Source organism: Canis lupus, chromosome 15 (assembly GCF_003254725.2).
Source record: "Canis lupus dingo isolate Sandy chromosome 15, ASM325472v2, whole genome shotgun sequence".
NCBI lineage: Eukaryota > Metazoa > Chordata > Mammalia > Carnivora > Canidae > Canis > Canis lupus.
Window position 1 is genome coordinate 50557032 of NC_064257.1, and position 27131 is coordinate 50584162.

Below are 27131 nucleotides of genomic sequence, written 5' to 3' on the forward strand. Positions count from 1 at the left end.
TCTAATGCCAGAGGACTGTCGCTCTTTGGGTCCAAGCCATCTCCAGGCGGGTCTGTCCCACATTCGGTCCCTTAGTTGTTCTGGTTAGGAGAGGATGGAAGCACACCCTGCCACAGATTCTAGGGGTACAATGCTGCCATCACTGACCAGGTTTTATTTTTGCTGGGGCCTTTTATCCTTCTGCTCTCTGTCAATGTGCTGACTAGTTTTTTTGCCCTGCAAGAATGCATCCTCATTCAAAGACGTCTTCGTATGGCCTATGTGTTATGAACTTGCTCGTCAGTCCTGCTCTAGCTATCATAATGCCAACGTGTAGAAAATGAAATTAGACTCAAAGACATGAAGGAAAGTGAGAAATCAGGCAAAAGAGAAGGCTTTAGCTCTGAGCTGTTTCTATTTTTATTAAAAATAATTTTAAAAATTACATTCCATTGACAATTAAAATCGCATTTCTCAATTTAAAAATATTTTGCAAAGAGAAAAGACAAGAATGTGTTATAATATCTTTTAGATATGTAGAAAATCTAATTAATTTTTAGGGTAGATAATTTTGTATAAGGCAGGTTCAATTCTACAAGAACTTTTAAAATTGGTATTGTTTCATTTATTTAAAGAGGTATACAGATCAAGAGAGCATAATCATCAAAGGTAACAATCCTTCTTTTTCAAAGTCACAGAAGTTAAGTTAAAGGAATTTCCTTTAAAAAGATATTTAAGTCACTCCTCTACCCTTAGTCAGCAACATTTTAGTAAACAAATACCTCACCTTCAAATAAACATTTACTTTAAATCTTGGTATACGTTAATTACATAGAAACTAATGTCAAAAATATTCTTTACTCCTATCTTAGAGTGCTTTATTTTTCAGTTAAATTTAGAAATGCTTTTAAGTCTATCACTGTGGAGTAAATAAGTTAGCATACAAGCATGTACGGATTTATTCATTTTTTCTAAAAAAAAATCATGCAGCTGAGAAGAGAGCAGTTTACACATATATACATGTATATCTGACAAATCTAAAGCCATAAGCTGTAAAGGAAAAATATTATTACATATATTATTCTCAGCATACAAGGCAGGAGAAAAAAAACCCTAAAGCCTTTCATCAGTCTTAAAACTAGAATAGTTTGGGGGCACTTGGGTGGCTCAGTTGGTTAAGCGTCTGACTCTTGATTTCAGTTCAGGTCATGATCTCAGGGTTGTGAGATCAAACCCCATGCTGGGCTCCACACTGGGATTCCATCTCTCCCAGTCCCTCTGTCCCTAACCTCCTCCCTCTCTGAAACAAACAAACAACTTTAGTAGTTTTGCAAATCAGTTCTAACCAATAGTGATGGGACCATTTCTTACAAGGGGCTTACAAGGTAGGATTTATACATTGAAGCCAAGTGGTAAATACAACGTCTGATGATCTCAGTGACCTTCTGAGGAAGTACTTTACTGCTTGAAAAATGAGAGAGTCTAATACATTTTTTACACTATTTTCACTTACTTTTAAAAACAAGATGTATACATGCTAAGTTACTAATGATCTAGCAGATTATTTTTTAACTTGTTGGAAAACTACAATCTCCGCCCTTTCTGAAGTCTGACATTTATTAAACATGCAGAGTTTTCCCATGTTCTTGATGTTATTTATAATTTCAGGGGTTTCACCTAAGTCAGAGTAATCTAGTGATCACTCTCCACTGATCTTCACACTAGAAAAAATGTTGCTTACTATTTGTAGTTTCTACATATCTTTCATTGAATTCTTGACATGCAGACCAAAGAGGTGAAAAATATGAAGAATATGCTTTCTGTAAAAGGTCCAATTCCTTATTTATAAAGCACCAAAGGCCAGTGATGATACTGTGATGGGAAATGAGGAGTATAATTACCTGAGCCCTCTACACCTGAAGTCTAATGGAAGCGAATCCATTCACCTTTGGTTGTCTTAAATGCTTCAGTGTTGTATTTCTAAACTTGTATGGCACTGGAATTAAAGTCTTCACATTATTGGATGTACTTTGGTTTATAAATTTAACTTTTTAAAGTATTTCAAGAAGAGCTTAGAGTATCTATAGAATTGATTTTAAAAAGTTTTAGTTTCATATATATTTGCATGGATTGGTATCTCATGAATATAACATGTTATTTAGAAAAGGTAATAGGGCAAAAAACAAACCAAAAAAACCCCACCAAGTATCTACAAATAGCCACCCCCAAAAGGACTAGGAGGAAAATAAAATTTTAGTACCAGATGGGACAGTACCAAGGTAATGTCACAGAGCTGCTCAAACAAATAAACAAATCTAGGCAATTCATTGTTTGGATTATGCAATTATTAATAACCAATTTGAATAATTTCACTCCACACTGTTATACAGTGACTCTTCTGGTTACTTTAAGATCGAGGAAATGTAATCTATGAGTGAAGCTACCCTGGTCTGCCTGTTGTACATATTAAATGGAACCCCAAGATTTACCTTGAGTATCTCCTGAGAGTGAAAACATAACATGTGTAAATTTAATTCAGTATAAAATTTCAATGTTTTCCCCACAGTGAGAATTTCAGCAGTGTCTTCTTAGTATAAAACGGTGTCTTATCACTCCACTACATTCCGAATTTGTGTTAATTCTGACAGATATTGGAACTAAAGTCTATATTTTATGTTTACTCATCATAGGAGCCTTCTTCCAGAGATGGTACAAATTGATAAAATTTAAAAATAGACAAAAGCATTTTTTAAAGCATCCATTTACACTGATAGAAGCATTTGTTCCCCCAATGGATAAGAAGTTGGATCCGTGCTGTATGTGTTTGGGTAACAACGAGCTCCTCAGAAAGAGGAGTCACATCACTGAGTTAAGAGTAACAGATTGATATTCTTACACATTCATTTAAATAAGTTTCCTGAGGAGTTCGACTTGACAATATTGTTAACTTAGTCTGCTTAAAATGTACAAAAATGCAGTGAAACTTACATATCTTTAAAATATTCTGAAGCCAGATTTTGTTCTGATCGGCTATGTAATTAAGGCCAATTAGTTAAATTTTTACTAACAATAATCTGAAACATAAAATTAACTTTGGGTTTAAAAGCAATTCTTGAAATTATCCTCAATATATGATACCTATTAATTGAACAGTAATAAAAAGAGGGCGCTAGGATTGACCCTTCACAGCTTTGGTTAATACACCTGGCCAAGAATAAACTACCTTTAAAACAAATGCCTTGTGTACTGTGCACTTATAGACACCGGTACATTTTTCAGACATAAATTGAATGGCGTGTTGCTGAAGTTTCTCTTGCTGGAATTTGAAGTGATTTTAAATACTGAACGAGAATATCTTTATCGTATCATAAAATATTGCTTCATCAAAACGAGATTCCAAGACCCCTTATAGTTCTCTGAACTTCTCAAGTCTCCATTATTTGATAGACTTGGATAAAATGTACAGGCCTCAGAGTTCATCAAAAATCTTGGATACCTAGAGAGAGAAGGAAGCGATCTGAGACTCTTCTGAGAGTCAAAATGTTGAGAAGAAACAAAGTAACAAAATAGATTCGGTGATTCAGAAAATGGCAATTTTGGCAGAAATATCTGAGAGTCACCGTGGACTGCAGGTTGAGTATGAATATGCAGAACAGGGGTGAAAACAAAAATGCCCTATTAGGATGTGCTAACGAGAATATGACAGATCAATCTGTTGAAATTCTATACCGTGAAGACTGTCCTTCGCCAAGGCCCTGTGAAGTCTCAAGCTAGCATAATAGCAGTGGTTAAACACAAGCAGATAGTTTTCTTTTATTGTGTGGAAAGATTTCCCTGGCTTGGAACCCTGCCTTCAAAACGAGGAGCCCAGGTCAGAAGGCGGATGCCAGCTAGAGGGTGGAGAAGGCCCGTTTCTGCTACGCCTCAAGGCGGCCTTCCAGACACAAGCCCCCCCATTCAACAGCAAGAGTTTGGTGAGCCTCATCTCCCTGCAGTTGATATGAGGACAGTAAAATAAATAAAGTTTTCATTCTTCTTCCCTGGAATAAAATACCAAGTGTCGTAGAAGACCTGAGGACTCCGATTTGCTAGATTGCTTTAAAGGTCAGAATTAGAAAATTAAGGATTAAAGGAGGATTGATTTTACGTGAGTGGGAATGATAAGCAGGCCCTCCTGCACGGTGCACTGCTGCTACTCGTGCGAGGGTGTCAACAGAGACCGTGTTGAATGTCATCTCTGATGGGCTGATAGTGGCCTCCCGGAGAGCCGTGTCGAGGAGGACACCAGGCTTGCCCCAGCCTGACAGGAGAGTGCGACGAGTGATATGTGCCACAGGCACAGGTATTTCCTATTCCTATTCTGTCTGTCTCAAATGACCTTAAAGATCTTGAAAACATAGAAGGCTGACAGATGACCCACCCTGTGCCCATGTCCTAGTCCCAGACCACAGGCGGGGGAGGTGTGGCGAGAGTAAGAATGAGCTTTGGGGAAATGTGAACAAGCCGGTGATTGTAGCTGAGAAGGAAATCACTTTGCTCTGTCACTGAAGATCCCTTTTCCTCCAAGAAGGTCCCAAGGGCTCTGGCCAACTCGAGTCCCCAAGGCCCCAAAGAGCGTCTCCTCCGGACGGCGGCCTCTCCCACTCTGTCTTCTTGGCAGGCAGATGAGCTTACCAAGCCCCTGGGATGATGCACACAGTGAAACGCTCGCTTTGTTTTCTGTCTTTTCCATGATGTAACTCGCCTTGAGGAAAGCTGCTGCCGAATGCACATGACCTATCAGAGGACTTGACTAATCAGAGGAAATTATCCAGCGCTAATTAGGTAATAAGGTGACCCAGAAGGAAGCCATATATAAAACAGCTTCCTGATTTAAACTTTGAGGAACGAAGCAGAAAGGTAACAAAGACCTAGAGAGCATGGCCCAGAGGACCGGGCAGCCAGGGGTAGGCCTGGAGGAGAGAAGAGGTGCTCCCGGGGGCGAGAGCCCGCTTGGGTCCTCCTCCCTCAGAGGCCCAGGACGGCAGCCAAGCCTCTTCCCTCGCGCTTCTCAATCGTGCATTCTTCCAAGTACAGGTGATGCCATCATTAGGAAGAGTGGGCGTTGGGAGAAACAGCAAAAGGTTCTTGTGTCTATGTTGATTTGAAATTAATTAAATTCGCATCCTCTTCATCCTCTGTTGGCAGGCTCGGCAGGCTCCCTCCGGGGCTGCTTCTCTTGGAAAACCTTAGCACCATTCAGTCTCAGGATTCACTGTCACTGTAAAAAAACAGAACCATGGTATGTTTCCAAGAAGCTACCGAGAGCTGGTCACTGCACTACGGAGGGGACTCCAGAGAGCGTACACGATCAGGAAGCCAACAGGGTCCAGCTTACAATTTCTGAAACAAAGGTTGGTTTGGATTTTATATTTGATCCCTGAGGAGGAAATCCATGAAGGCCAAGAAATAATCCCTAGCTCTTGCTCTAAGATCCCTCCCTTGTGCTGATGTGGAGAGAACCAGATGGAGTTGGGGGTCCCCCCCCTTTAAATAGATCTAATCCCATTCTCCTATGAATACATGCCAAATTGCTTTTTTTCCCCCCTTCCTTTTTTAAAAAATTTCCATGCATTGTTTTTTTCTCAGGAGTTCGTGGTCCTGGCGTGTTTTCAAAAGCCCATTTTGTTCACATCCACAAAGGATCTAGAGATGCCTTCTCGGTGTCATTTAGAATTCAATCCTAATGATGCCTAATGCATCTTGGGGTGTGAGTCGACATAAATTAGGGACGTGGTATTCGGACATGACTGTGCTGGCTCATTTGTGCTTTTGTTTCTGACTTGGCTATCTTGGCCACATATCTGGCTCTGCAGCTTTTCCCACTGAGACCATGCCTCCACCCACATCTCCTGGAAAGCAGGCCACTCTACCTCTCCTCCCACTTCTTTCTTCAGTTTTGTGTCCCTTCGCTCCAATTCCAGAACATCCCTACTTGAAGTGACCTTTGTCTCCAAGAAAGTGCCTGGATGATAATAATCAACAGAACCTCACAACTCCTTAGCTCACAGGTGTGTACAGTCTGCAACAGCTAGGTTCTCCTGACGCCTGCTTCAGAGCTCTCCTGCTCAGGGAACCAGCATGTGTTTCTAAAAAGACTGAAGCAATTTGATAGATAAATAGATCTATCCATGGAAGGAGAGGGGAGATAATGTGTGTATGGTTATGTGTTGGTGTTTGTGCTGTGAAGAAGCTGTGATAAGGTCGGACCATCGATGGGAAAGGAGGAGGCGGGCAGTTGTGAGCAAAAGACAACTTCTACAGCAAAACTTATTTGAAATGGAAAGCTGATGGAAGATTAAGAAACTTTTTAACTGGGATGCCTGGGTGGCTCAGTGGTTGAGCATCTGCCTTTGGCTCAGGTCATGATCTTGGGGTCCTGGGATCGTGTCCTGCATCAGGCTCCCTGCAGGGAGCCTGCTTCTCCCTCTCTGCCTGTGTCTCTGCCTCTCTCTGTGTGTCTCTCATGAACAAATAAATAAAACAAAATCTAAAAAACAAAAACCAAACAAACACCAATCCATACTCTTTGTTGAAAAAATGAATACAAATAAGCAAAACGAAAAAACAAAAACAAAAACAAAAACAAATAAGCAAAACGAAAAATACTAACAATCTTACCACAGTTAACATTTTGGTCTGTACTCTTCCAAACTTCCTTCCTCTGATCATGATATACATTCTTTGGTACAAAAATGGAATCATATTATGCATATCACGCTGTGATCTGCTTTTCTCACTGTCATTCACATACAGACATCATTCCTTGCTAATAAAAATACAGTATCTTTTTAGTGGCTACAGAGCATTCTAGTGTCTCATCAGACCAAAAACCATTTTTTAAACTACGTCCTTATTGTTAAACCTGTAGACTACTTCTGATTTTCAGTTTTTATTTAGTATAAAAAAAATCTTTGCACACTCCCAGTTGTTACCTTTGCATAAACATACCTAGAAGAGAAATTGCCAGGCTAAAATGTATCTCATATTAAAGCTTAAATAGCCCTTTGTCAAATTACCCCTTCCCTAGATTTTTTTCCTCCCCACATTCTCTTTAGGGAGATTTCCTTTTCAATCCTGGATATTATTATTCTCATTTTTTATTGATCCAATAGGTGAAAATATCGTCATATTTACCTTTACTTTTTATGATTTCTAAGAAAAAGAAACATTTTTTAAAGGTCTATTGGTAATTTTGATTTTTTTCTTTTGCTAAATTGCTAATATTGATAATTTTTACTCATTTAAAATGGGACTACTGGACAGGCCCAGTGGCCCAGCGGTTTAACACCGCCTTCAGCCCGGGGTATGATCCTGGAGACCAGGATCGAGTCCCGCGTCGGGCTCCCTGCATGGAGCCTGCTTCTCTCTCTGCCTGTGTCTCTGCCTCTCTCTCTCTGTGTCTGTCATGAATAAATAAATAAAATCTTTAAAAATAAATAAATAAATAGAATGGGACTATCTTTTTATTGGTTTGTGTATTAATCATTTTTGTTCATTATACATATATTGCCAATACTTTTCCCCAGTTTTCCTTTTCCTCCTCATTCTATTTATTGTGTTTTTTGAAGTAAAGAAATTTAGAGCTTTTAATGTAGTTTAAAACTATGCTTTTCTTTCTTTTTAAAAATATTTATCTATTTATTTGAGAGAGAGAGCAGGGGGGAGGGAAGACGGAGAGGGAGAGAATCCCAAGCAGACTCCCTGCTGAGCATATAGTCCCATGTGAGCCTGGATCACAGAACCCTGAGATCATAACCTGAGCCAAAACCAAGAGTTGGATGCTCAACGGACTGTGCCACCCAGGCACCTCTAAATCTATGCTTTTTTGATATGGTTTTTGATTCGTGTGTCATGCTTTCAACTAGTCCCTACCTCAAAGTTATAATAATATTTATATTTTTTCTGTACTTTTTTCTTTTCTTAGCATTTAATCTTATTTGGCGTCTATTTTAATCTATGGCATGAGACAGAGCTCTAAATTTTAATTTTTATTGCATTGTGGAGTCTTTCAGGAGCACAGTATGTGTCTCTCTATTTAAAAAAATTTTTTATGTCCCTCAATAAAATTGAACCATTTCTTTTTATATTATGCCATGCATTTTTTGGTTAAGTTTATGCCTAGGTATTTCACACCTCGTGTTGTTTTTATGGCAGTACTAAGGTTAGTATGTGCTAACAGTGGCTCTTTCAGCGTAGTAGATAAGAGCACAGGGTCAGACAGCCAGAGCTTGAATCAAGGCTCAGCCACTTCCTGGCTGTGTGATCTTGGGCAAATTGACCTTGTTTTAGGCTCAGTTTTCTGTGTTTATCTCATCTGCAAAACACACATAATAATACCATGTATCTTACAGGGTTGTTGTAAAGGATAGGTGAGCAAATCTCCGTAAGGCACTATACTAGCGGCCTGACACAAACACACAAATGTATGTTATTCTTATTTTGCAGATTCTATGCTAGCAAATGTTTTTTGGTTAAACACAAGCTTGAACACTGACTGCTTCAAAATGCAAAGTCTTTAAGAAAGAATCTTCCAAAACAAACTTTCCATTTCTTTCTCTTTTTTTTTTAAGATTTTATTTATTTATTTGAAAGAGAGAGAGAGAGAATACATGGGGGGTGGGGAACAGCAGAGACAGAGGGAGAAGCAGGCTCCCCACTGAGCAGGGAGCCCGATGTGGGGCTCAATCCCAGGACCCTGGGATCATGACCTGGGCTGAAAGCAGATGCTTAACAGACCGAGCCAAAGTTTGGCGCCTCCAAACTTTCCATTTCTGAGGAGAATGTACTTAAATGTGGTTTGTTTAAAACGCTCTACAAGCATTTGAGGGCTTAGCTGGTGGCACCGTCACCAACCAGAACTTGTTTACTTCAAGCACCAAGGAGCCCAGAGCTCACACCTGGCACTCTCTGCTCGGCTCTGTGGCCTGCGAGCAGTGTGACAGGGCCTGCCACACAAGACTGTCCCAAAGTGGATACCAATTGCCTCAGCCGTGGGACATCAGGTCATTCCTAGTGTTGCAACTCTCACACGCAAATGTTCACTGGCGGTGGCGCAGTGGCCGTCAGGCCTGTGTGAGAGTCAGCAACCTGGGCTCCGGCCCACGACCTGCGCCCGGAGGCATTCTCGCTCGCCCGCTCATTCCTCTGTCGAGTTAGACGTGTTCCCTGCTGTCCCTGTGGCTACTTATCATCTCTGTGAAATGATCAAATAAGCCCAGGCGTTTCCAACTCTGGCAGATCCTAGAGTTCCCTGTTAAAAATATCTTGGCCCACTGCCACACAATTGCACCAGATACAATAAGTGATCCTGCCTCAAACTTCTATTGCTTGCCTCAGTGTTAATTCCGCAGTGTTAGCGGCATCAGAGAGTACGTTTTCTGAGTGTTATGCAGATATTTTAAGAATGTGGGACAGCTTTCACAAAAGCCTTTATAGTAACAGGCCCACAAACTGTAAAAACAAATTGAACTGATGACAAAGCGTCATCTTATGATTTTTAAGAAAGCATTAAATTGGGAAGCTAACAGTGAAATGAGGACAGCTCTGAAGGCCTCCTTCCCGAGTGCCCCCGGGGCGCAGCCATCTTTGTTCTCCTGACCAGTTTATCTTCTCACGCTTCCTCTTCGTGACCACAGCTAATGTTTCCTCGCTCCAAAGATGGCAATAAACCTGCACTAAACCTTTCTTGTGTGATGATGCTTCCTAACTTGGTGTGGGGGGAGTACAGAGCTCAGCACAGCACAAAGTCACCTCACAGTTAGATCATGCTCCCTTTCTCTTCAGCAATACAACATCCCTTCTCCTTCCCGAAGTAGCCCTGGCCCTGGCCCTGGGGCAGGGAAGGGGTGGGAGGGAGGTGGGATGGGTAGGGAGAGAATTATAGAGGTCACACATCTGGCTAACATCACACCCAGGCCTAACATTCATCCAACACACATAGATCATGCCCACAGCAGACATAATCTGGGCCACTATTCAAGCAATGCTGTGGTTTATTAAATTTAATACATCTTGCCTCACCCACCACATGCACACGCACGTGCACATACACATACACACTTGCATTTTAACAATGTTATTTGAAGGTATCATCCTGCAGGATTATAAGCGGTTCCTTTTTTTTTTTTTTTTTTTTAATAAGCAGTTATTTTGTATCCCTCAAAATACAGAGCTCAGATTTGAGGGAAACCAGTTGGCACTCAATATACTTCTTATTTAATACTTACTGAGTTTTAAAAGGACTTTTGAGAGACTAGAAAGGAAAAGAGGAAAGAAACTCATAGAGAAAATAACTGGAAGGGGCCACAGAGATTTACTTGAGCCGAGAGGCCAACACAGTTCACCAAAACTGCTGTTTTCTTGCAATTAATGGTTCAGTCTCATCCATGAATACATGAGGTGATGGATACATCATTCACCAAATACTTTCATGCATTAGCCTCATGGTGGCTGCCTTTTTTGCTGCTGAGTGTTCCTTCTATTTTTTTGATCTCTAATTTGTGGAATATCTCTTAACTAATTAATAAAAGAAAATGAAAATGTAATTTTGGGGTTTTTTTTATAAAGATTTTGTTTATTTATTCATGAGAGACAGAGAGAGAGGCAGAAACACAGGCAGAAGGAGAAGTAGGCTCCCTGCAGGGGGATCCCGAGACTCCAGGATCACGCCTTGGGCCAAAGGTAGACGCTCAACCGCAGAGCCACCCAGGCGTCTCGAAAATGTAGTTTTAAAAGAAACATTGAGTTTTATCATAAACCTGCTGTGTAAATTAGACAAATCATTGAACCGCTCCAAGCTCCAGGTTTACTCATACAGTTTATTTCATTTTTAGCTGGTTGAACTGATGTGATGTAGACAATGCCAGGCACATATTGGGTTGTTCAGTAAATATATTTTGTAAAATTACATCATCATAATTTTCTAAAAAAAAAAAAGACAAAGAGCAGAGACAGGAAGAAATTCATGAAATTCTTTATTAAACTAACCTAGATTTTCCCGAGAAATACTGAAGTGATCCATTTTTATGTCATTGAGCTCAGACGTGAATCATAAAATAAACAATAGAATTATCACAAAACCAGAACAGGTATGCTGTTATTTACCCTCTCTGACTGCTCAACTTCCTACGTGATAGTACCCAGGCATCCAGTATGTATAAAATGCTATATAAATGTCTTATTATTTTTTGTTATTAATGTGCTTTCAAAATTATAAATCCACTTGGATGGAACCAAATCAATTTTTTCCCTAGTCTTTCCCAATGCTATTACTCAATATAAACTCATCACTGTGGCCAATTGGCATAAGGGAAAGAAGATGGACACTCGGCTAATATTTGCCATTCCTTTTCTGTGGTTCGTCACCTAAGCTTGCAGAGACAGAAACACTACGCTTGCAGGAAATTGTCTAACTATAAAGGCCTCGGGAAGAAGGGACAGGCTGGCTAGACCGTAAGCACTATGATGAAAGGGAGTCTATCTTTGTGGTTACTACTATCTAGCAGCATTCAGGAAGGTGCTGGGAGGGGCAGACAATAAGGCAGTGCATTCTTTACAGAGAATTTAAACAATAATATAACCAACTCAATAGATCTGCTCTCTGTTATCACTGAGTGCTGGCAAAGCTTAACAATGCCAGTGATGAAATTCTCTTCGACTCTAGGGCAGACCTCTCCCTCTGCCCTGCCGCAACCCTTAAACAGCATTCCACTTACAATGTCTCACACATAACAGATATGAATTATGGGAGAAATGCTAAGGTAGGAAATATGAATATAAAACTCCCCCTTGTACACAATTCCTTTGTTGTCTCTTCTTATTGATTTTCAAAAGACATGAAAACCATAGTATAAACTTCCCATACTGCTTTGTGTTCTCTGGCCCTTAATAAAATCCTGTGCTAAACTTTAGATTCCACAACATAAAAGAAAATGTCCATTCAATGAGGACAGGGCAAAGTAATGAACAATGGCTGGTCAATGGGATATGTGGGAAGAGTTCTAAAAGACTCGAGACTATGGATCCTGATGAGAAAAGTCTTTACACCCCACATAGTGCATTAAGTGTAGGGTGGTGACCAGATTGACCCCTTTTTCCAGAAGTACAAAGACTTTACATATAACAGAGGTTCTGTGTCAGGGTGTCTTTCTAGCATCAAGATGAATTGAATTCTTTAAATGCATTCTGGAAGTCTTAATTTAGCAAGAGGATGGAGAAGTATGTTTTCTACTAAGTTCAATCTACAGTGACTGTTACATACTTTCTGAAGCAGTACAGTCACCTGTTCACTGCTTAAATGGCAGAGGAAGGATGAGTCTCAGACATTAAAGCCAATGGGGAACTTTGGGAGTACTGATGTGTCAAAGTAGGTTAACTTATTGCGACAAATGTACCACTCTGGCGTGGAACACCAATAGTCAGGGAGGCTGTGTGTGTATAGGGGTAGGGAGCAGATGGGACCTGTCATTTCCTGCTCATTTTGCTATACACCTAAAACTAAAATAGAAAGCTTTAAAAAAAAAAATGCCCCAACCACTAACGTGGATGTGCCTGGGCCTTTGGACACAGGCTTATTAGCCCAAAGTGCAGTGAATTTATGTCTATGAATTTTAATAATAATATCAATATTTATTGAGAGTTTGCTTTGTGGCAGGCTTTGTTCTAAGTGCTTTGTATCTTTCGGAGTTTTTGGTGACTAAAAATTAGATTTGCTTTATAGTATTGTACTGCTCTTTGAGTAATCAGAACGTCCTTATAGCACCAAGGCCCTGGGATTTGCCATTGCTGGTAGAATAGCCCTGGTTCTGACATCGCTGAGCGGGTAAGGCCTGACCAGTGTCCTCTGAATCAAAGCCAGATAGTTCTGGACCAACAGAAGAATGTGGACATTCACCTGAAAAAATAATAGTTTAGCATAAAGCAGCCCCCCAAATCAGTTAAGGCTTTTTGTCTTATAGGCAGAAATGAGCTACAGCTTATTTTAAAGACCAACCTTTCAGTATTTCAGAAACGTGATTTCTAAGATGCTGTCATAACCATGTAATTCTCTAACATTAGGTCTCTTCCATGTTGCCAATAATTTCAGAGATCAGGAGGCAGGTCTATAAAACCCCCTATGTTTCGCATCATTGGAGGGTATTCGTCAGAGTTATGGTAATAAGATATTTATAGGGTTTTGGTGGTGATGTGAGTGAACCCTACACAGAAATACACAGTGACTCATCTTTAGGTTAAGACTAAACTGCAGAGAAAATACTGCTCTGTGATTTCCTTTGTGATACTCCCCCTAGAATTTTTCTCTTTCATCTGCTTGTTAATATCTGGTATCTCACTTAAATAGGATAGAATCTTTCCTGAGCCAGTGATGCAACTTTAAGAGAAATAATGCCTGATATCTTCAATACAAAGTGGACTTCCACGTCAGAGCCTAGGCTTGGCTCATTAGGACTGTGAGGGCCTGGGATCCCTGGGTGGCTCAGTGGTTTAGCGCCTGCCTTCGGCCCTGGAGTCCCACGATCAAGTCCCACATCAGGCTTCCTGCATGGAGCCTGCTTCTCCCTCTGCCTGTGTCTCTGCCTCCCTCTCTCTCTGTGTCTCTCATGAATAAATAAATAAAATCTTAAAAAAAAAAAAAAGGACTGTGAGGGCCTGATGTGTGAGATGTGGGGTGACCACCTCTCCGATAAGGTTTTGGGGAAGGTGCAGAAGAAGAGTCCAGAAGACAAACGTCTGACTGCCCCAACCACATTCTACTCTCAATCTTCCCCTGGGACGCTCCAGCGTTTGGACTGCCCAGTGACCAGTGACTGCACTCTGGAAGCATTTAAGATGACTGGCACAGCCTTTGGTTAACATGGAGGGAGAGAAGATAGAATCCTGCTCTGAAAGTTTATTCTAATTTTTTTAAATTTTTATTTGTTTATTTGAGAGAGAGCAGGGGCAGGGGTGGGGCAAAGGGAGAGGAGAAGCAGGCTCCGCCACCACCGAGCAGGGACTCCAATGTGGGCCTCGATCCCAGGACCCTGAGATCGTGACCTGAGCCGAAGGCAGATGCTCAACTGACTGAGCCACCCAGGCGCCCAGTTTATTATAAAGTGTCAGTCACAGACTCTGTCAAGTTCTCTGCTCACTGATCACCTCTGAGTCACCCCTACCAACAACTTGGTGCCCCCCAAATCACAGTGCTATTGTGTGGAACAGGTCCCTGGAATGCTGAATCACCAATCCTTTCTCCTATGACACTTCCCATGTCCTGACCAAATAATTCTCCGATCAAAACCACCCCAAACATGCACATTTTTATCCTCATAAAAGATAACAAAATTTAAACAAGATCATGGTGTGCGGAAAAACACCCAAGCCCTAGACACTAAAATTTTCTATCAGGCAGAGCCACCTAGTGGTAGAATGGAATGTGCTTAGTAAATTCTCATTTAATTTCTCTCCTAACAATCCAAGCCTGGTGGGGTGTTCTTTTGTTTTGGTTTTTAGATGTTCATTTTGTCCGCTCTTATTCACAATTATCCCCCTTAAGACTGCCACTTCCCATCTGTTTTCCTTACCAAACATCTATTCACCCAAGCGAAACAAAACTATAGTTTGATATAATCGTCAAGTTTTATGACTAAAACAGAAGCCGCTTCAACGGTGTCTCTTTAGAAGGGCAAGAAAATGCCAGTCCTAATTTACTTCTAAAGACTGTATCTATATATAACAAGGATATTTACTTTATATTTTTCTATTTGCCATGCTTTCTTTTCCCCACACTACGCACATATGTGAATTGTCACATAAAATGTACAGGCACAGAGACGGTAAGCAAAAGTGCTCTACCCTGGTCTCCAATTCCCTCCCCCACATACATATAATCAATGGTAGAAATTAGAAGTACCTTGGGTTGTGGTTTGATTCCTTCTCTTCCTTTAAAGTAGGTAAACATTCGCCGTCTGCTAGGATGGAAAAAAAGCAAACTCATGGTTAGTCACCAAAATTTTATTTTTCTATCCACAAAACCCCTATATTTGAGCATTGCATGTCCCTGATCTGTCCAGTTACTTGTGCAGAAATGGCCTCACTAGGGAGTTCCAGAGGTTAAAAGATTAATGATGGCAAGGCTCTTGAAATGGAAAAAGCATTAGAAGCACAGATACAAGACTTCAACATGCCTCTGCCCCTGTTGGAAAGGGCACAATTCATCACTGCTTGGTTATTCAGTCCCTGAAGAACCCCACTGTTGCTCCAAAAGCTAGAATCTGCATGTTTCAGGTTAAACACTGGAATAAAATAGCTTTACCGGAGGTCCTGACATGCCTGCAGCATGACTTCAGGCAGGACGCATACTCCAAAAGCAGCAGGGAAAGTGAGGAATAACTAACCTTCTTAAAGCTGTCAGAGTTCTCTCCTATTAGGGCCAGTGATTTTTTAAGGAAAAACAAAATCCATCGGCTCCATCACTAATGTGTCAAAATAACTCTCTGCTGTAGTCGTTAAATAGAAAGGCCTTGTTCCGAGTTTCTGATTTAATGAGTGTAACAGGGTCCTGATTTTGTATTACATTATCTTAGGCACAAAAGGAAATATGTCAAGTTATTCAAAGAGGTTATCTCTGGGTGGTGTGATGTTTTTCTTCTTTCTACTTTTTTTTTTTTTGCATTTTCCAAATTATGAAATGTATATTTTATAAACTAAAAACAACAAAATGAAACTACCTTAAGCATTATCTCAGTGGCCTGCCCCTAACCTTCAATGCTTTATGGAGCCATTCTTTCCTCAGTAATGGGCTATGAAAAACTGTTCTGTTGGGATGCCTGGGTGGCTCAGTGGTTGAGCATCTGCTCGGGTTGTGATCCCAAGGTCCTGGAATCGAGTCCCACATCGGGCTCCCTGCAAGGAGCCCGCTTCTCCCTCTGCCTATGTCTCTGCCTCTCTCTGTGTCTCTCATGAATAAGTAAATAAAATCTTTTAAAAAAACTGTTCTGTTCAAAATTGTACAAGTTCATTGAATGGTTTTAATCTTCTGGAAAGCTTATGTTGATAAGCAGTCTGGCGCAATAATTCTGATAACAGGTCTCTGGATTTGGACTTCGTTATTGTTGAATCTGACCAACCCCCAGGGTATTTTTAAAAGATGAATGTTAAAAAATACAAATTATATGACAATAAAAATGGTGGAGTTTGTTAATTTGAGCATGAAAAATAATTTATTGACCTTTTAAAGGAATTTTAAAAGGAGAAAAAATAGGTAACATCATTTTTTTAAGGATTTTTAAAAATGTATTTATTTGACAAAGAGAGATAGAGAGAGCACAAGTGGGAGGAGCAGCAGAGGGAGAAGGAGAAGCAGAGCGCCTCTATGGCTTGATCCCAGGACCCCAGGATCTTGACCTGAGCCGAAGGCAGATGCTTAACCAACCGAGCCACCCAGGTGCCCCAAGTTGCCATCATTTTTAAATTCAAATACTGACTTAAAAAAGCAGGGAACATACAGAACTACTGCCAGATATCAAATGGAAAATAAGTTCATGAGAATTTTTATTATACTACATATATTAGTGTTATCTAATAGAACTTCCTATAGCAACAGAAATGTTCTAGATTTGCACTGTTTAATATAGTCTGCTGAGCACTCAAAATGTGGCCAGAGTGACTGAAGAACAAAATTTTTTACTTTATTTCATTTTTAAAATTTTAATTTAAATAAATTTAAATATAGCTAGTGTCTATTGCACTGGACAGCACTGAACTATGTAAACTACATGTGGTGAAGTTTTATAACCACATACAGATTAAAATTGTAGATCTCTAAATACTACAGCATATAAGGTAATGCCAGATGCTAATTTCTTCCAGATAATTTGGACCTAGAGAGTTCCTTGTTTGAAAAAAGACCATTTGCTTCTTCAAAGAGGCCACGTCAAAAGCTTGTACAAAAATAAAAACAAATGGCACTAAGTGGTGCCCTAATCAAACCGAGTCTTTAAGGATGGTCTGACCCAGGTTTATTATCTACATGCGCAGATCTCATGTGGATTGGGCTCACGCCATCCACTCCAGCATTCACTGGGTGTTTCTAAAACTCTTGCACCTTCTCATACGACAGAAGACAGAAAAAGCGACTCTAAGTTACTGTACCATTTCTATTCATGCTGTTCATCCATTTGTCAAGCTCTTCCATTTCGATTTCCATAACAGAGGGTGTGTCTTCCTCAAAAATGGGCCTAGAGGAAGAGCAAAAACAGTGTTGAAACAAAAATCCACTGGTGTGCCCAGTTCATTTGGGAAGAGCCTGGGCTGTTGAATGGGAGAAAGATGAACCTGGTTTCTCATGTGACACTCCAGGGCAGACTGGGGGTTTGCCCCATTCGCATGTCCCAAATTCTCAAAGAAGGAAAGGCTAGAACTCAGATAGGCCTTCATCCATCACTGATCCAAAGACGGAGGCCACACAGTCTAGCTCTCAGGCTGAAAGGGAGCCCAGGAGACTCTGCTCCCCAGAAGGTACAAAGTTGAGCTGCCAGGCTTCCACCACGACCATCCTCAGGGGAGCTGCCCTGTATAGCATTGGGGCCTTGCTTAATTTCACTTCCCTTTTCTTGAGGTTTCTGACCTGTGCCCCAGGTCAAGTGGCCACTGAGAACAGGCTACTTTGATCACCTCTCCTGTCAACTCCCAGGCTTTTCCATGGTGGAGACATGGAACCATTGCTTTCAGAAACCCACTGCCTTCCCTTACTGGGGCTCAGAGCACACGGTCATGGGAAAGAAGCCCCTGGTTAATGTAAATGGGGCTGGGGTGGAGGACCACCCACTCTGAACCACAGCATGGGCGTGACCCTGTGCAGAGGAAGTGAGCAAAGTGTCTAAACAGGCAAAGTTGCTGGGGAGAGAGTGGGGGAGGAGGTGGTGACATTGCCCCAGAGCACTCTTCTGGTGGAATCTTGTTTTCTCTTTCCCTCTTTTCCAGTCTCTCTCTCTCTCTCTCTCTCTCTCTCTCTCTCTCAATCTCTCTCCTTCTTTCCTTCCTCTCCCCCTCCATTCCTCTTCTCTCTCCCACCCTAATGTGGCTCTGCTGCATGAACTTTATGCTTCTACCAAGGCTCTCCTGCTTTAATACCAGTGAACATTAGCTTTCCTGGTGATAACATTTTTAATCAGAATAAACAAACCGATGTCTGTCAAATACACCCAGGGTCGGAATATTTAACTACAATGCATCTGGAACTGATAGCAGTCAGACAAGATGGTTTTTGGAAGAGGACCCTGTTCAACACCCAGACCCTCTACTGAATGGAGGTTGGGGGACTAGAGTGCACCCCCCCTCCCCCTGCAGCCTGCTAAGGGCCCTCTCCTGGGGCCCAGGAAGCAAGAGGCCCCCCAAGGGTATCAGAACAACGATTCTTAAAAAAGCAGGTGGCTCTCTACTCTGCCCTTCTCTCTGATACCCTTGTCTACACTGAGCTGGGTTGGAGGCAGCGGAGACTTACACTTTGATGTTTTCACTTCCCAGTTCATCTAAAGAGAAAAAAAATATATAAAAGTTATGTTAGCTTTCATTGTCTTATAACAACTTTTTATTTCACCAACAGCTGAAATCTCCACAGAGACAAGAGGGGACTTTAAGTCAATAGCATTTTTAAGGGAGCAACAATTAGCCTCTGAGTCAAACATGTGCCGTATTGAAATGAGGTCCTAATCCATATGGAATCTGCTTGTTTGTTTTTTTCAAGATATGATGGCCCTCTGAGAGTGTTTATTACCTCAAATCACATGTTTATTCCTTTTTATTTATTTATTTTTAATCCATATGAAGGAGAAAACCTTCATGGTGAGAGAAAGCAAGGAAGAGTCAGACAAGAAGGACTGTTCCTTGGTCCCCTACCCCAAAACGTCCCAGTTCAAAATATCACTGTTGTATCTCCTTGTGACCCAACAAGCCCAACACTGTGACTGTCTCTTTGTCCCGGGACAGGCTGTGGTGTATTCCATCAAGGTCTCTCCTTGGAACTCTGCTCTCATGCCCTTCTGGTCTCAGTTTATACTCAAGGAGCACCCTCTTGCTGAAGCAGGGCTCACCCTTCCAGTTGTTTCCCAGCTCAGCACCTTGCTTACTCCTTTACAGCCCTTGGCACAATTTGCCATTGGTCAATCCACCTGCTTAATTTTGTCTGTCCCGCCCACTAAAACATAGTTCCAAAAGGACAGAGATCATGCCTGTCCTGTCCGTCCTGATGTCCCCTCACCTCCCGTCTAGCTGTCACAGTACCTGGCAAACATCCAGTAAACATGTATTGAATAAATGAGCAGGTCTTGATCTGGATGGTCCAACACGGGTTAAATTCATGCCCAATGTTTTGGACTTAGTCATATCATAAAAGTGAAGCTTTGAGCAAACCCGCTGTTTGTTGCTGCAGTTGAGGTGAGAACCAGCTAACTGTTTGTCAAATGCCCATCAGACTTCAGATGAATGTGTGGCAGGAGTCAAGAGCCCAGTGCCCCAGCTCAAGCTCTGTTTTGTTTTGCCTCCAGAGAAATGAGGCAGCGATGTCAAGTGAGTGCATAGCATAGGCCCACGGCACCTCTTGTGACGGGAGAGGCATTGAGAAGCGAACCACTTCATAGAGGTCGGCCGAAGAGCCAGATGTTCCTGATCCTTGGCAATCAGAGGTCTCTTTTCGCCGGGCCTGCAGAAATGCAGGTCCCCATCGAGGAAACAGAACCAGCAGGCACCTGGAACTGAGCTCCTGGCAGCCGAGAGCCGCCGTAATTTCCTGTGGGTTGGCAAGCTCTCACGGCATCGCTGATCCAGGACAGCTGGGCACAGAGGGAAGCCTTGTGCCATCACCACTCACCTTCCAAGGGCTCTGGGCTATGTCTTTCTGCCCCTGGTAGGAACCTGAAGCTCCCTGCAGGCACCTGATCCTCAGACACTTGGACTGGGGAAACGGGTGTACGTTCATCTTATATTTCTATATTAATACTTTTAATCTAAAATTGATATGCTATTTCCTTAAGGGATTTTACTATAAATAAAGTCCCTGCACAATTGAACCTCCCCTAGATGTGACCCCTAAAGATCCCCCTGTTTTGCCTTTCCCTTCCCCTCTTTTCCTGCTTAGTAACCTCCTCCCAACACACACACACACACACACACACACACACACACACACACACACTCTAATTTCTCAGAGAACAAGTGGCCCCACAGCCCCACTGACGAGGGTATGGATTTATCTGTATTATTTGAGTGCCTGCAGGCTTTGTGGTGAGCAAAACCTAACCCTGCATGCAGATGATGGAAAAGTTTAAAAACCCATTACAAAAGTGCTCCAGATGCACCAAATGCGAAGCTCCTGTAATCAGTATTCAAACAGAGCAAAAAAAAAAAAAAAAAAAAAAAAAAAAAAAAAAAAAAACAGAGCAAAAAGCCTTCTGTGGCCTGTCTCCCCCGCTCCGAGACCATTAGCCCTGCCCCAGCCACCATGGCAACAGGAAAACATCTGGGAGAGCTCACTAGAGCAGAGCATTAAACCAGGAGGGAGACCAATTACGCGTCCCCAGCAATCAGGCCCTGCCCTCTCCACTCCACCTGGCCTGGATCTCTTTATTAAAAGCCATCTACTCCCTCTGCAACCAGAGGGCAAATGTAGCCTCCGCAGCCCCCCACCTGCGCTTGATTCCACCTCCCCTCCCACAGTCCCTCCATTTCCTACTATTCGACCCACTTCGTCCTCTGCCTGCAGTTCCCAGTTACACCCCCTGAGCCTGCCGCCGCCCCCACCGTCAGCTACTCTCCCCTGTGCCCCTCCGGTGGGGCGGTGGGGCGGTGGGGCGGTGGGGCGCTTGCTGGGCAGGCAATGGGAGCAGGAGCCCCGCAGGGGATGGGCTCGCTTCTCTCTTTCCAGGCGGAACACTGAGCAAGAGAGAGAGAGTCTCTTTCTGGAGATGTCCTGAGCTGAGCCAGGTGTCATGTAGCCACAGCCTATTTAGAGCAATGGCTTATTGCCAGCTCTTCTCCCTGCAGCTCTCTCAGAAGGACTGGGCACACCAAGACCCTTAATAAATGGTAAATAATAACAACCGCAAATGCTCTACCGCCTGGAGGCCTAGGAAGAGGGGCGATGGAACTTGGCATTACTGCCCAGCACCTCCCTTTTTCCTGGACTTGAAACAGGCCCAAAGGAAAAACATGATTGCCAGTCGGAAGAAGGGTTCTTTCTGAATGTGTGGGCCAGGCCCTCCCTAGTCATCAAAGGTACAGGCTCACCTCCTGGGGCAGAAGAGCACACCAGGCTCTGCTCATGTGGAGGGAACCAATATGTCTAATTCTAACTCTCTGGGCGGACATCATCCATGCCCTCCCACAAAACATTGTTTTGGAGTCTTTCCAAGAAAATTGCTGGTCTGACCCAGTGTGACAGTTTTATTTTTTCCTGGAAAGAATATTTAAATCAAATTTTGTTAATTGTAATGTTCTCCTTTTATTTATTTTTGAAGATTTATTTATTTGTTTTTGTTTGTTTGGTTTTTGTTTTTTTTTTTTAGAGAGTGAGTGGGCAAGGTGGAGGTAGAGGCAGAGGGAGAAGGAGAGAGAGAATCCTAAGCAGACTCCCTGCTGAGCATGGAGCCTGGCCCTGGGGCTCCATCTCACAACCCTGAGATCATGATCTGAGCCGAAATCAAGAGTCAGATGCTTAACAGACTGAGCCACCCAGGTGTTCCTCTCCTTTTACTGACTTGTGTTATAATGTAAAATATAAACGGGTGGACTTTAGCAGACAGTAGTTGTTAACTTTTCAGCATTTAGTCTGAAGAGATATCTGTGTGTTAAGCAATTAACCAGCTGTGTATATCTTAAAGAAAATATTCAGATAAAGCTCTCTCTCTCCAAACTTGCGATAAGGAATTGTTTTGAAATTTTAAGATTTCTGTGTTGTGTTCTCTCAAAGTGAGGCATATTCAAACCAAAGAGAATGTGCAAATTTGTGTTAAGAATGAGTTGCAAATTTGTTTTTTCCTCTGAGAATAGGGAGGTGTTCTTAAAAAAAAAGTTCTAACACTGTTTGATTAACTCATTCATTCAACGGCATTTACTGAGCAGCTAATATATGTGTAGGGCTAGACACGACGTTAGGCCAAGGGTCAGTAATAATAAGAAGCAGCAGCTAACAATATGTCAGCTACTCTTTTTCCTCAGTGGCGTACTTAGATGAATCTACTTAATTGTTACAACAGCTCTGTAAGCCAAGTGTTGGATTTACCCATTTCACAGAATAAAGAAACGGAGTCTGAGAATTCATAGCTGGGAAAAAGTCAACCAGGCAGTGTGGTTCCAGAACCTGTACTCTAACCTCCACACCACACTGTTAAACGAGATAAATAAGACAAGCTCTTGGTTCTCTTGGACCATAGAGAGAACATAATGTAGTAAGAGAGACCAAAAAAAAAAAAAAAAAAAAGAAAGAAAAGTCACCAATTTATCCCAACATAAATACATAAATACAGTGCAGGTAAGTGTCAACATCATCTGTAAAAGCAAGAGGCGGTGATTAATTTTGCCCGGGGAGTGATTACTCAAGGCTTCATAAAAACTTCAGAACTGGGCATTGAGGAACAGGGTGGCAGTTTGCCAAGCAGACAAGAAGGAAACCCCAAACAGAAGAATAGTGTCAACCAGGCCTGAAAGCATCATGAATGTGTAAGCCTGGCTCTGGGAACAGCAAATACTTCGAGTGTGGCTCCAGTGTAGGATGCACGAGCCATCTGAGAATGAGGCCAGTTCTTGATTATGAATGGCTTTTGAACTTTGAGATTCTCACAATGAAGGTCAGTGAAAAATCCTTTCCTGGATTTAGAGTTTAAAAGCACACACATTTGAATGGGCACCCCCATCCTCCCCCCCAAGTCCGGTGACATCATTAGGTAAAACTGGCTCAGGTTATGGCTTAAGCAGGAAATTCTTACTTTCCCTGAGGTTAAAAAAATAGGGGTACAGATAGCCCTGTTTGCTTTATGTTTTTCTTTAGCTTACAAAGGAGCGCCCATGTGACCCTGAAATTTCAAGCAGTGGAGAGGCATGTGCATTTTGTACTCCCTTGGAATCTATTATATTGGTTCCTGCCAAGAAAGGTAATGCACATTAGTGCTTCTTCCCTAGCTCCTACTTACCATACCTGCTGGCCTAATGGAAAATGATCATTGATAGCTCCTGCTGAGAACTTAAAGGCTCTCCTGGTGCAAGGATAGTGAGCCGGGCCTGCAGGCCAAGGGCATGATCTCGAAGCCAGGGGGTCCTTAGTAGTGAGTGGGAGGGATGTTGAGTGAGTTTTGTATGCACGTATCAATACGTAGCTTACTAGAGATGGTCTCAGCCCTCGAGTGATTTTTTGGAATAACCAAAGGCTTCAACTTATAAAAATATAATTGGAGGGACACCTGAGTGGCTCAGTTGGTTGAGCATCTGCCCTTGGCTCAGGTCATGATCTCATGGTCCTGGGATCAAGTCCCACGAGCTCCCTGCTCAGTGGGGAACCTGCTTCTCTCTCTGCATCTACCCCTGGTTCATGTGCACTCACTCTCTCTCTCTCTCAAATAAATAAATAAAATATATTTTTAAAAAATCTAATTGGAGTCACTTTTAGCAGAACAAGCCAAAAATACTCACGTCTACTGTGGACTTAGAAGCACCCTGACACCCAGTGTTCATTGCTTCTAGATTTGGAACTGAATACTCGCGGGGGTATCTCTGAGCTAGGGAACTCCCTATTGGATTGGTTTCAGATTGTTGATGGTAATCTGCAGCCAATTGGGAATTTCATACAAAAGTTATCATGGCTTTAATCAGAATAAGAACAATGCTTTACTCCAGCCTTTGCACAATCAAATTGGGATGTGGCATGGAGGAGAAAACCGTATCTTTGACAGAAATATACACAGAAGAATGCTCTTCTGGTGGAGACGAGCCCAGGTCTCATCCCCAGCCCCAATCTGACCCACCGCTTTGCCATCTTCCTGGTTTCCTACACCTTATGGAATGTTGCATGGACCTCTTGGCTGGTATTAGACAGGGCCCTCGTCTGGATAAGGTACAGAGACAGCAGCTGTGTGTTTTAAATCTCAATTGAGGCTGAAGCTATTCTCTTTTTGAAATATAAGGGAATATTCATCACTTACTACATTATGTAGTCTTTGTTGCTCAACTTAAAAAACCCTTGGTTCTTTCCTTCCCCATCCCCAACTCCAGACAGGCGTCAGGATCATACTCACATGTCTGTAAGGCACTCTGAGATCCTGGGCTATACGGCTCTGTGTAGAAGCAAGAAGTATTTTGTTAACTGACTGTTCATTAACACACGAAGCAATTGTCTGGAAATGGGAACATACGAAATGGTTACCTTGTTTGGCTCTTTTTCTCCTATAGCGTGTTACAAGGATTATCACTGATAAAAATAGGAGGGCAAATAAAATCAGTGGGATCAACACCATTAATATAAATTCTAACTGATCTGCATCATCGTCAAAGTCGATAAAACTTGTATTTGCAGGTAATGTTTCTGTGGTCACCGTGGGAAACGTAGCATTAGTATTAAAATCTTCTCTTCCATACACTTCCAAGGGCATATCCGCTGACTGTTCTGGTTCCTCAGATAAATCTGTAGGGACACACACAAAATTGAGATTGCCATGGAGACAAAGCTACTATGTTATGTTTTCAATGATTTTTAAATATATCCTACATGCATCAAGTGGTAAACTTGATCCACTGCATTTGGTCTTCTCGTTCTGTGTGACAGAGTATTGATTTAACGTAAATAGAGCTCAAGCTGAGAGTATATTGAACATGGAATCAGAGCCTAGAGATAAACTTCCACAAATGCAGGCAGTTTAGTCTTGACCAGATAAATGTATCTGGCATTGAGAAGCTTTACTATGTCAAGGGTGATATTCCAGAACATCTCTTATAGGGTATCAGGCTATTTCAATAACATTTCTGGATAAATCTAAATCCATATTTACTAACAGTTAACTACTTGCCACATAACACTTGGGTAGAAGGGAAGGCACACTGTCCTGAATTTTTCTAGAATTTTATTTATTTATTTACTTGCTTTAGAGAGAGCGCACGTATGCTCGTGTGAGCAAGGGCAGGAGCAGAGGGAGAGGGGCAGAAGGAGAGGGAGAGAATCTGGAGCAGACTCTGGCTGAGTGCAGAGCCTGACAGTAAGCTCGATCCCACAACCCTACAATCACGACCTGAGCTGAAACTAAGAGTCCAAGAGTCGGAAGCTTAACTAACTGAGCCACCCAGGTGTCCCACACTGTCCTAATTTTTAATAAAAGTTTACCTATTTCCAAGAATTCTTTCTTGGAAACTGGGGTGACTGATCTGGGGTCTCAGTGTCAGGTCGCACATTCTGCGGAGAACTGAGTCTCTCTGAGAAAATCTGACAGAAATCCTCCTGGATTCTAAATAAAAACACAGTGCAGATCTCATTTGTGAGGCAAAATTCTCAAGAAGGAGATTCTCTTAGAGACTAAGGAAACTGCACCAATATTTAAATGTTTTTAAGAAAAAAGCATCTTTAGAACTTTCCCTATATAGAAGCCTAAGCGAGTTCATTCTGTTTGAATGTCAGATTGTGTTGGAAAACCATCACAGGGCAGGGAAGGACCATTAGCCTGATGATTACCTGAGAAATCTTTCCTTGTCTGGGCTAGGTAGTGAGCACAGTTAGTAAGCGGGGGGTTACTGTCCTACCGGGGTACAACATTGCCTGTGGTTCAAAGGGGGCCCACCGAGGCAAAGGGCCTATGAGTTTAGGCCACAGAAGACTTATCAAATAACTTATGTGAAAGTTCTCTCTAAAGTGTGAGTTGCTATGTAAACAGAAAAGTCAGCTGCTTCAAGCAGAGGTTAGGCTACCCTGCACACAATGACAGACTGGCCCCTGCAGAGCCAATTCCCCACCTTATCAACCTGCATGACCAAAGGACAATGGATTCCTCTGATTTAATTTATAAAAATGCTTGTTTGATCACTGTCTAATTTTTTTTTTTGGTTATACATATGAACATTTCCATTTCCTCCAAGACCAGGGAATCCATTTGATAATCCCATTGGTAAATGCCACCCCAAACCACCAGAATCAATTACAAACTGCAGAGTCTAACGAACTGGTGTTCTTCATCTGTTTTTGCCAAAAGCAGGATTTTTTAAAAAAATATCTACTATTTATTGACCTCTGTCTGGGTTAAGTGGCTTTATTTTATATTTATGTCTTTGAAATAAGGTAATAAATTAATAATAATGACACATACGTCAAAGGCTTCGATGCATCATATATCACCCTGAACCAGGAAAAGATATTTGTCCACTAGAGAAATCTCCTCCTTAGCATCACCCTTCTTGCAGAACTACTGGGATCAAATAGTATTCTTCACTGATAATCCAGCCAGTGACAACTGGACATATATGGGGGTGGTGGTGGCAGGGGAGTGGCACAGGTTCAGGTGCACTTGGTGATCCTGACCCCTTTCCCTGAGGTCAGTGCTTATGGACCTTCTTCAAATACCCAGACTTGCCTTTTATTTCTTTTGCTTATTTCTACTACAGCTGAGGCTGTGCAGAGCTGAGGCTGCTGCCACTGTATCAGGCTAACCTTTATAGAGAATTTACTAAGCCAAGTCTTGTGCTCTGCCTTTTACCCAGATTATCTCATTTTGTCTTCACCATTTTTCCAGATGGAAACTGGGGAAAGGGGTTACACAACTGGCCTGTGGTCACAGAGCAATCATGGAGGAGGATTTGAACCCACGAAGGCTAGTCACTGAACCTGAGCTTTAAACCTCACTCACATGGTATCTTCCTAATAAGACAGGAATAGAATGGTTACTAGTCATCACGGGGTGAACAAGAGATGGAACCCCATGTCCTTGCCCCTCTGCCTATAAGGAGGTGGCTTCCTGGCACAAAGGGGAAGGACGGGGGTTGAGTCCCAGAAACCTTGGCTTTGTAGGGCTCCTGCTAAGCGACTCAGCCCACATGTGCTGTAAGCAAAGCTGCCCAGAACAGCAGGGTGTGTTCAGCACCTCTCCAAGGAAGGCTTTTCTTTTTTA

The 27131-nt window shown here is 42.1% G+C and overlaps 1 protein-coding gene across 7 annotated transcripts in view; it reads right to left on the reverse strand.

Moving 5' to 3' along the window:
- Positions 1-375: 375 nt before the first annotated feature.
- Positions 376-27131, reverse strand: part of TMEM154 (transmembrane protein 154) — a 45919-nt gene continuing 19163 nt past the window's right edge. Inside the window, exons 2-8 of one of the 7 annotated variants that reach the window (XM_049094235.1) lie at positions 25361-25481; positions 24410-24667; positions 24282-24320; positions 18503-18530; positions 17152-17237; positions 14912-14969; positions 376-5239 (exon numbers count right to left, since the gene is read on the reverse strand). In XM_049094235.1, the coding sequence (XP_048950192.1) occupies positions 5224-5239; positions 14912-14969; positions 17152-17237; positions 18503-18530; positions 24282-24320; positions 24410-24635 (453 nt within the window). In that variant the 5' untranslated portion in view covers positions 24636-24667; positions 25361-25481 and the 3' untranslated portion in view covers positions 376-5223. Of the gene's footprint in view, positions 5240-10820; positions 10943-10977; positions 12914-14911; positions 14970-17151; positions 17238-18502; positions 18531-24281; positions 24321-24409; positions 24668-25360; positions 25482-27131 lie in introns of those variants that run through there. The other 6 variants (XM_025438952.3, XM_025438953.3, XM_035698873.2 and 3 more) reach the window with 6 other exon arrangements.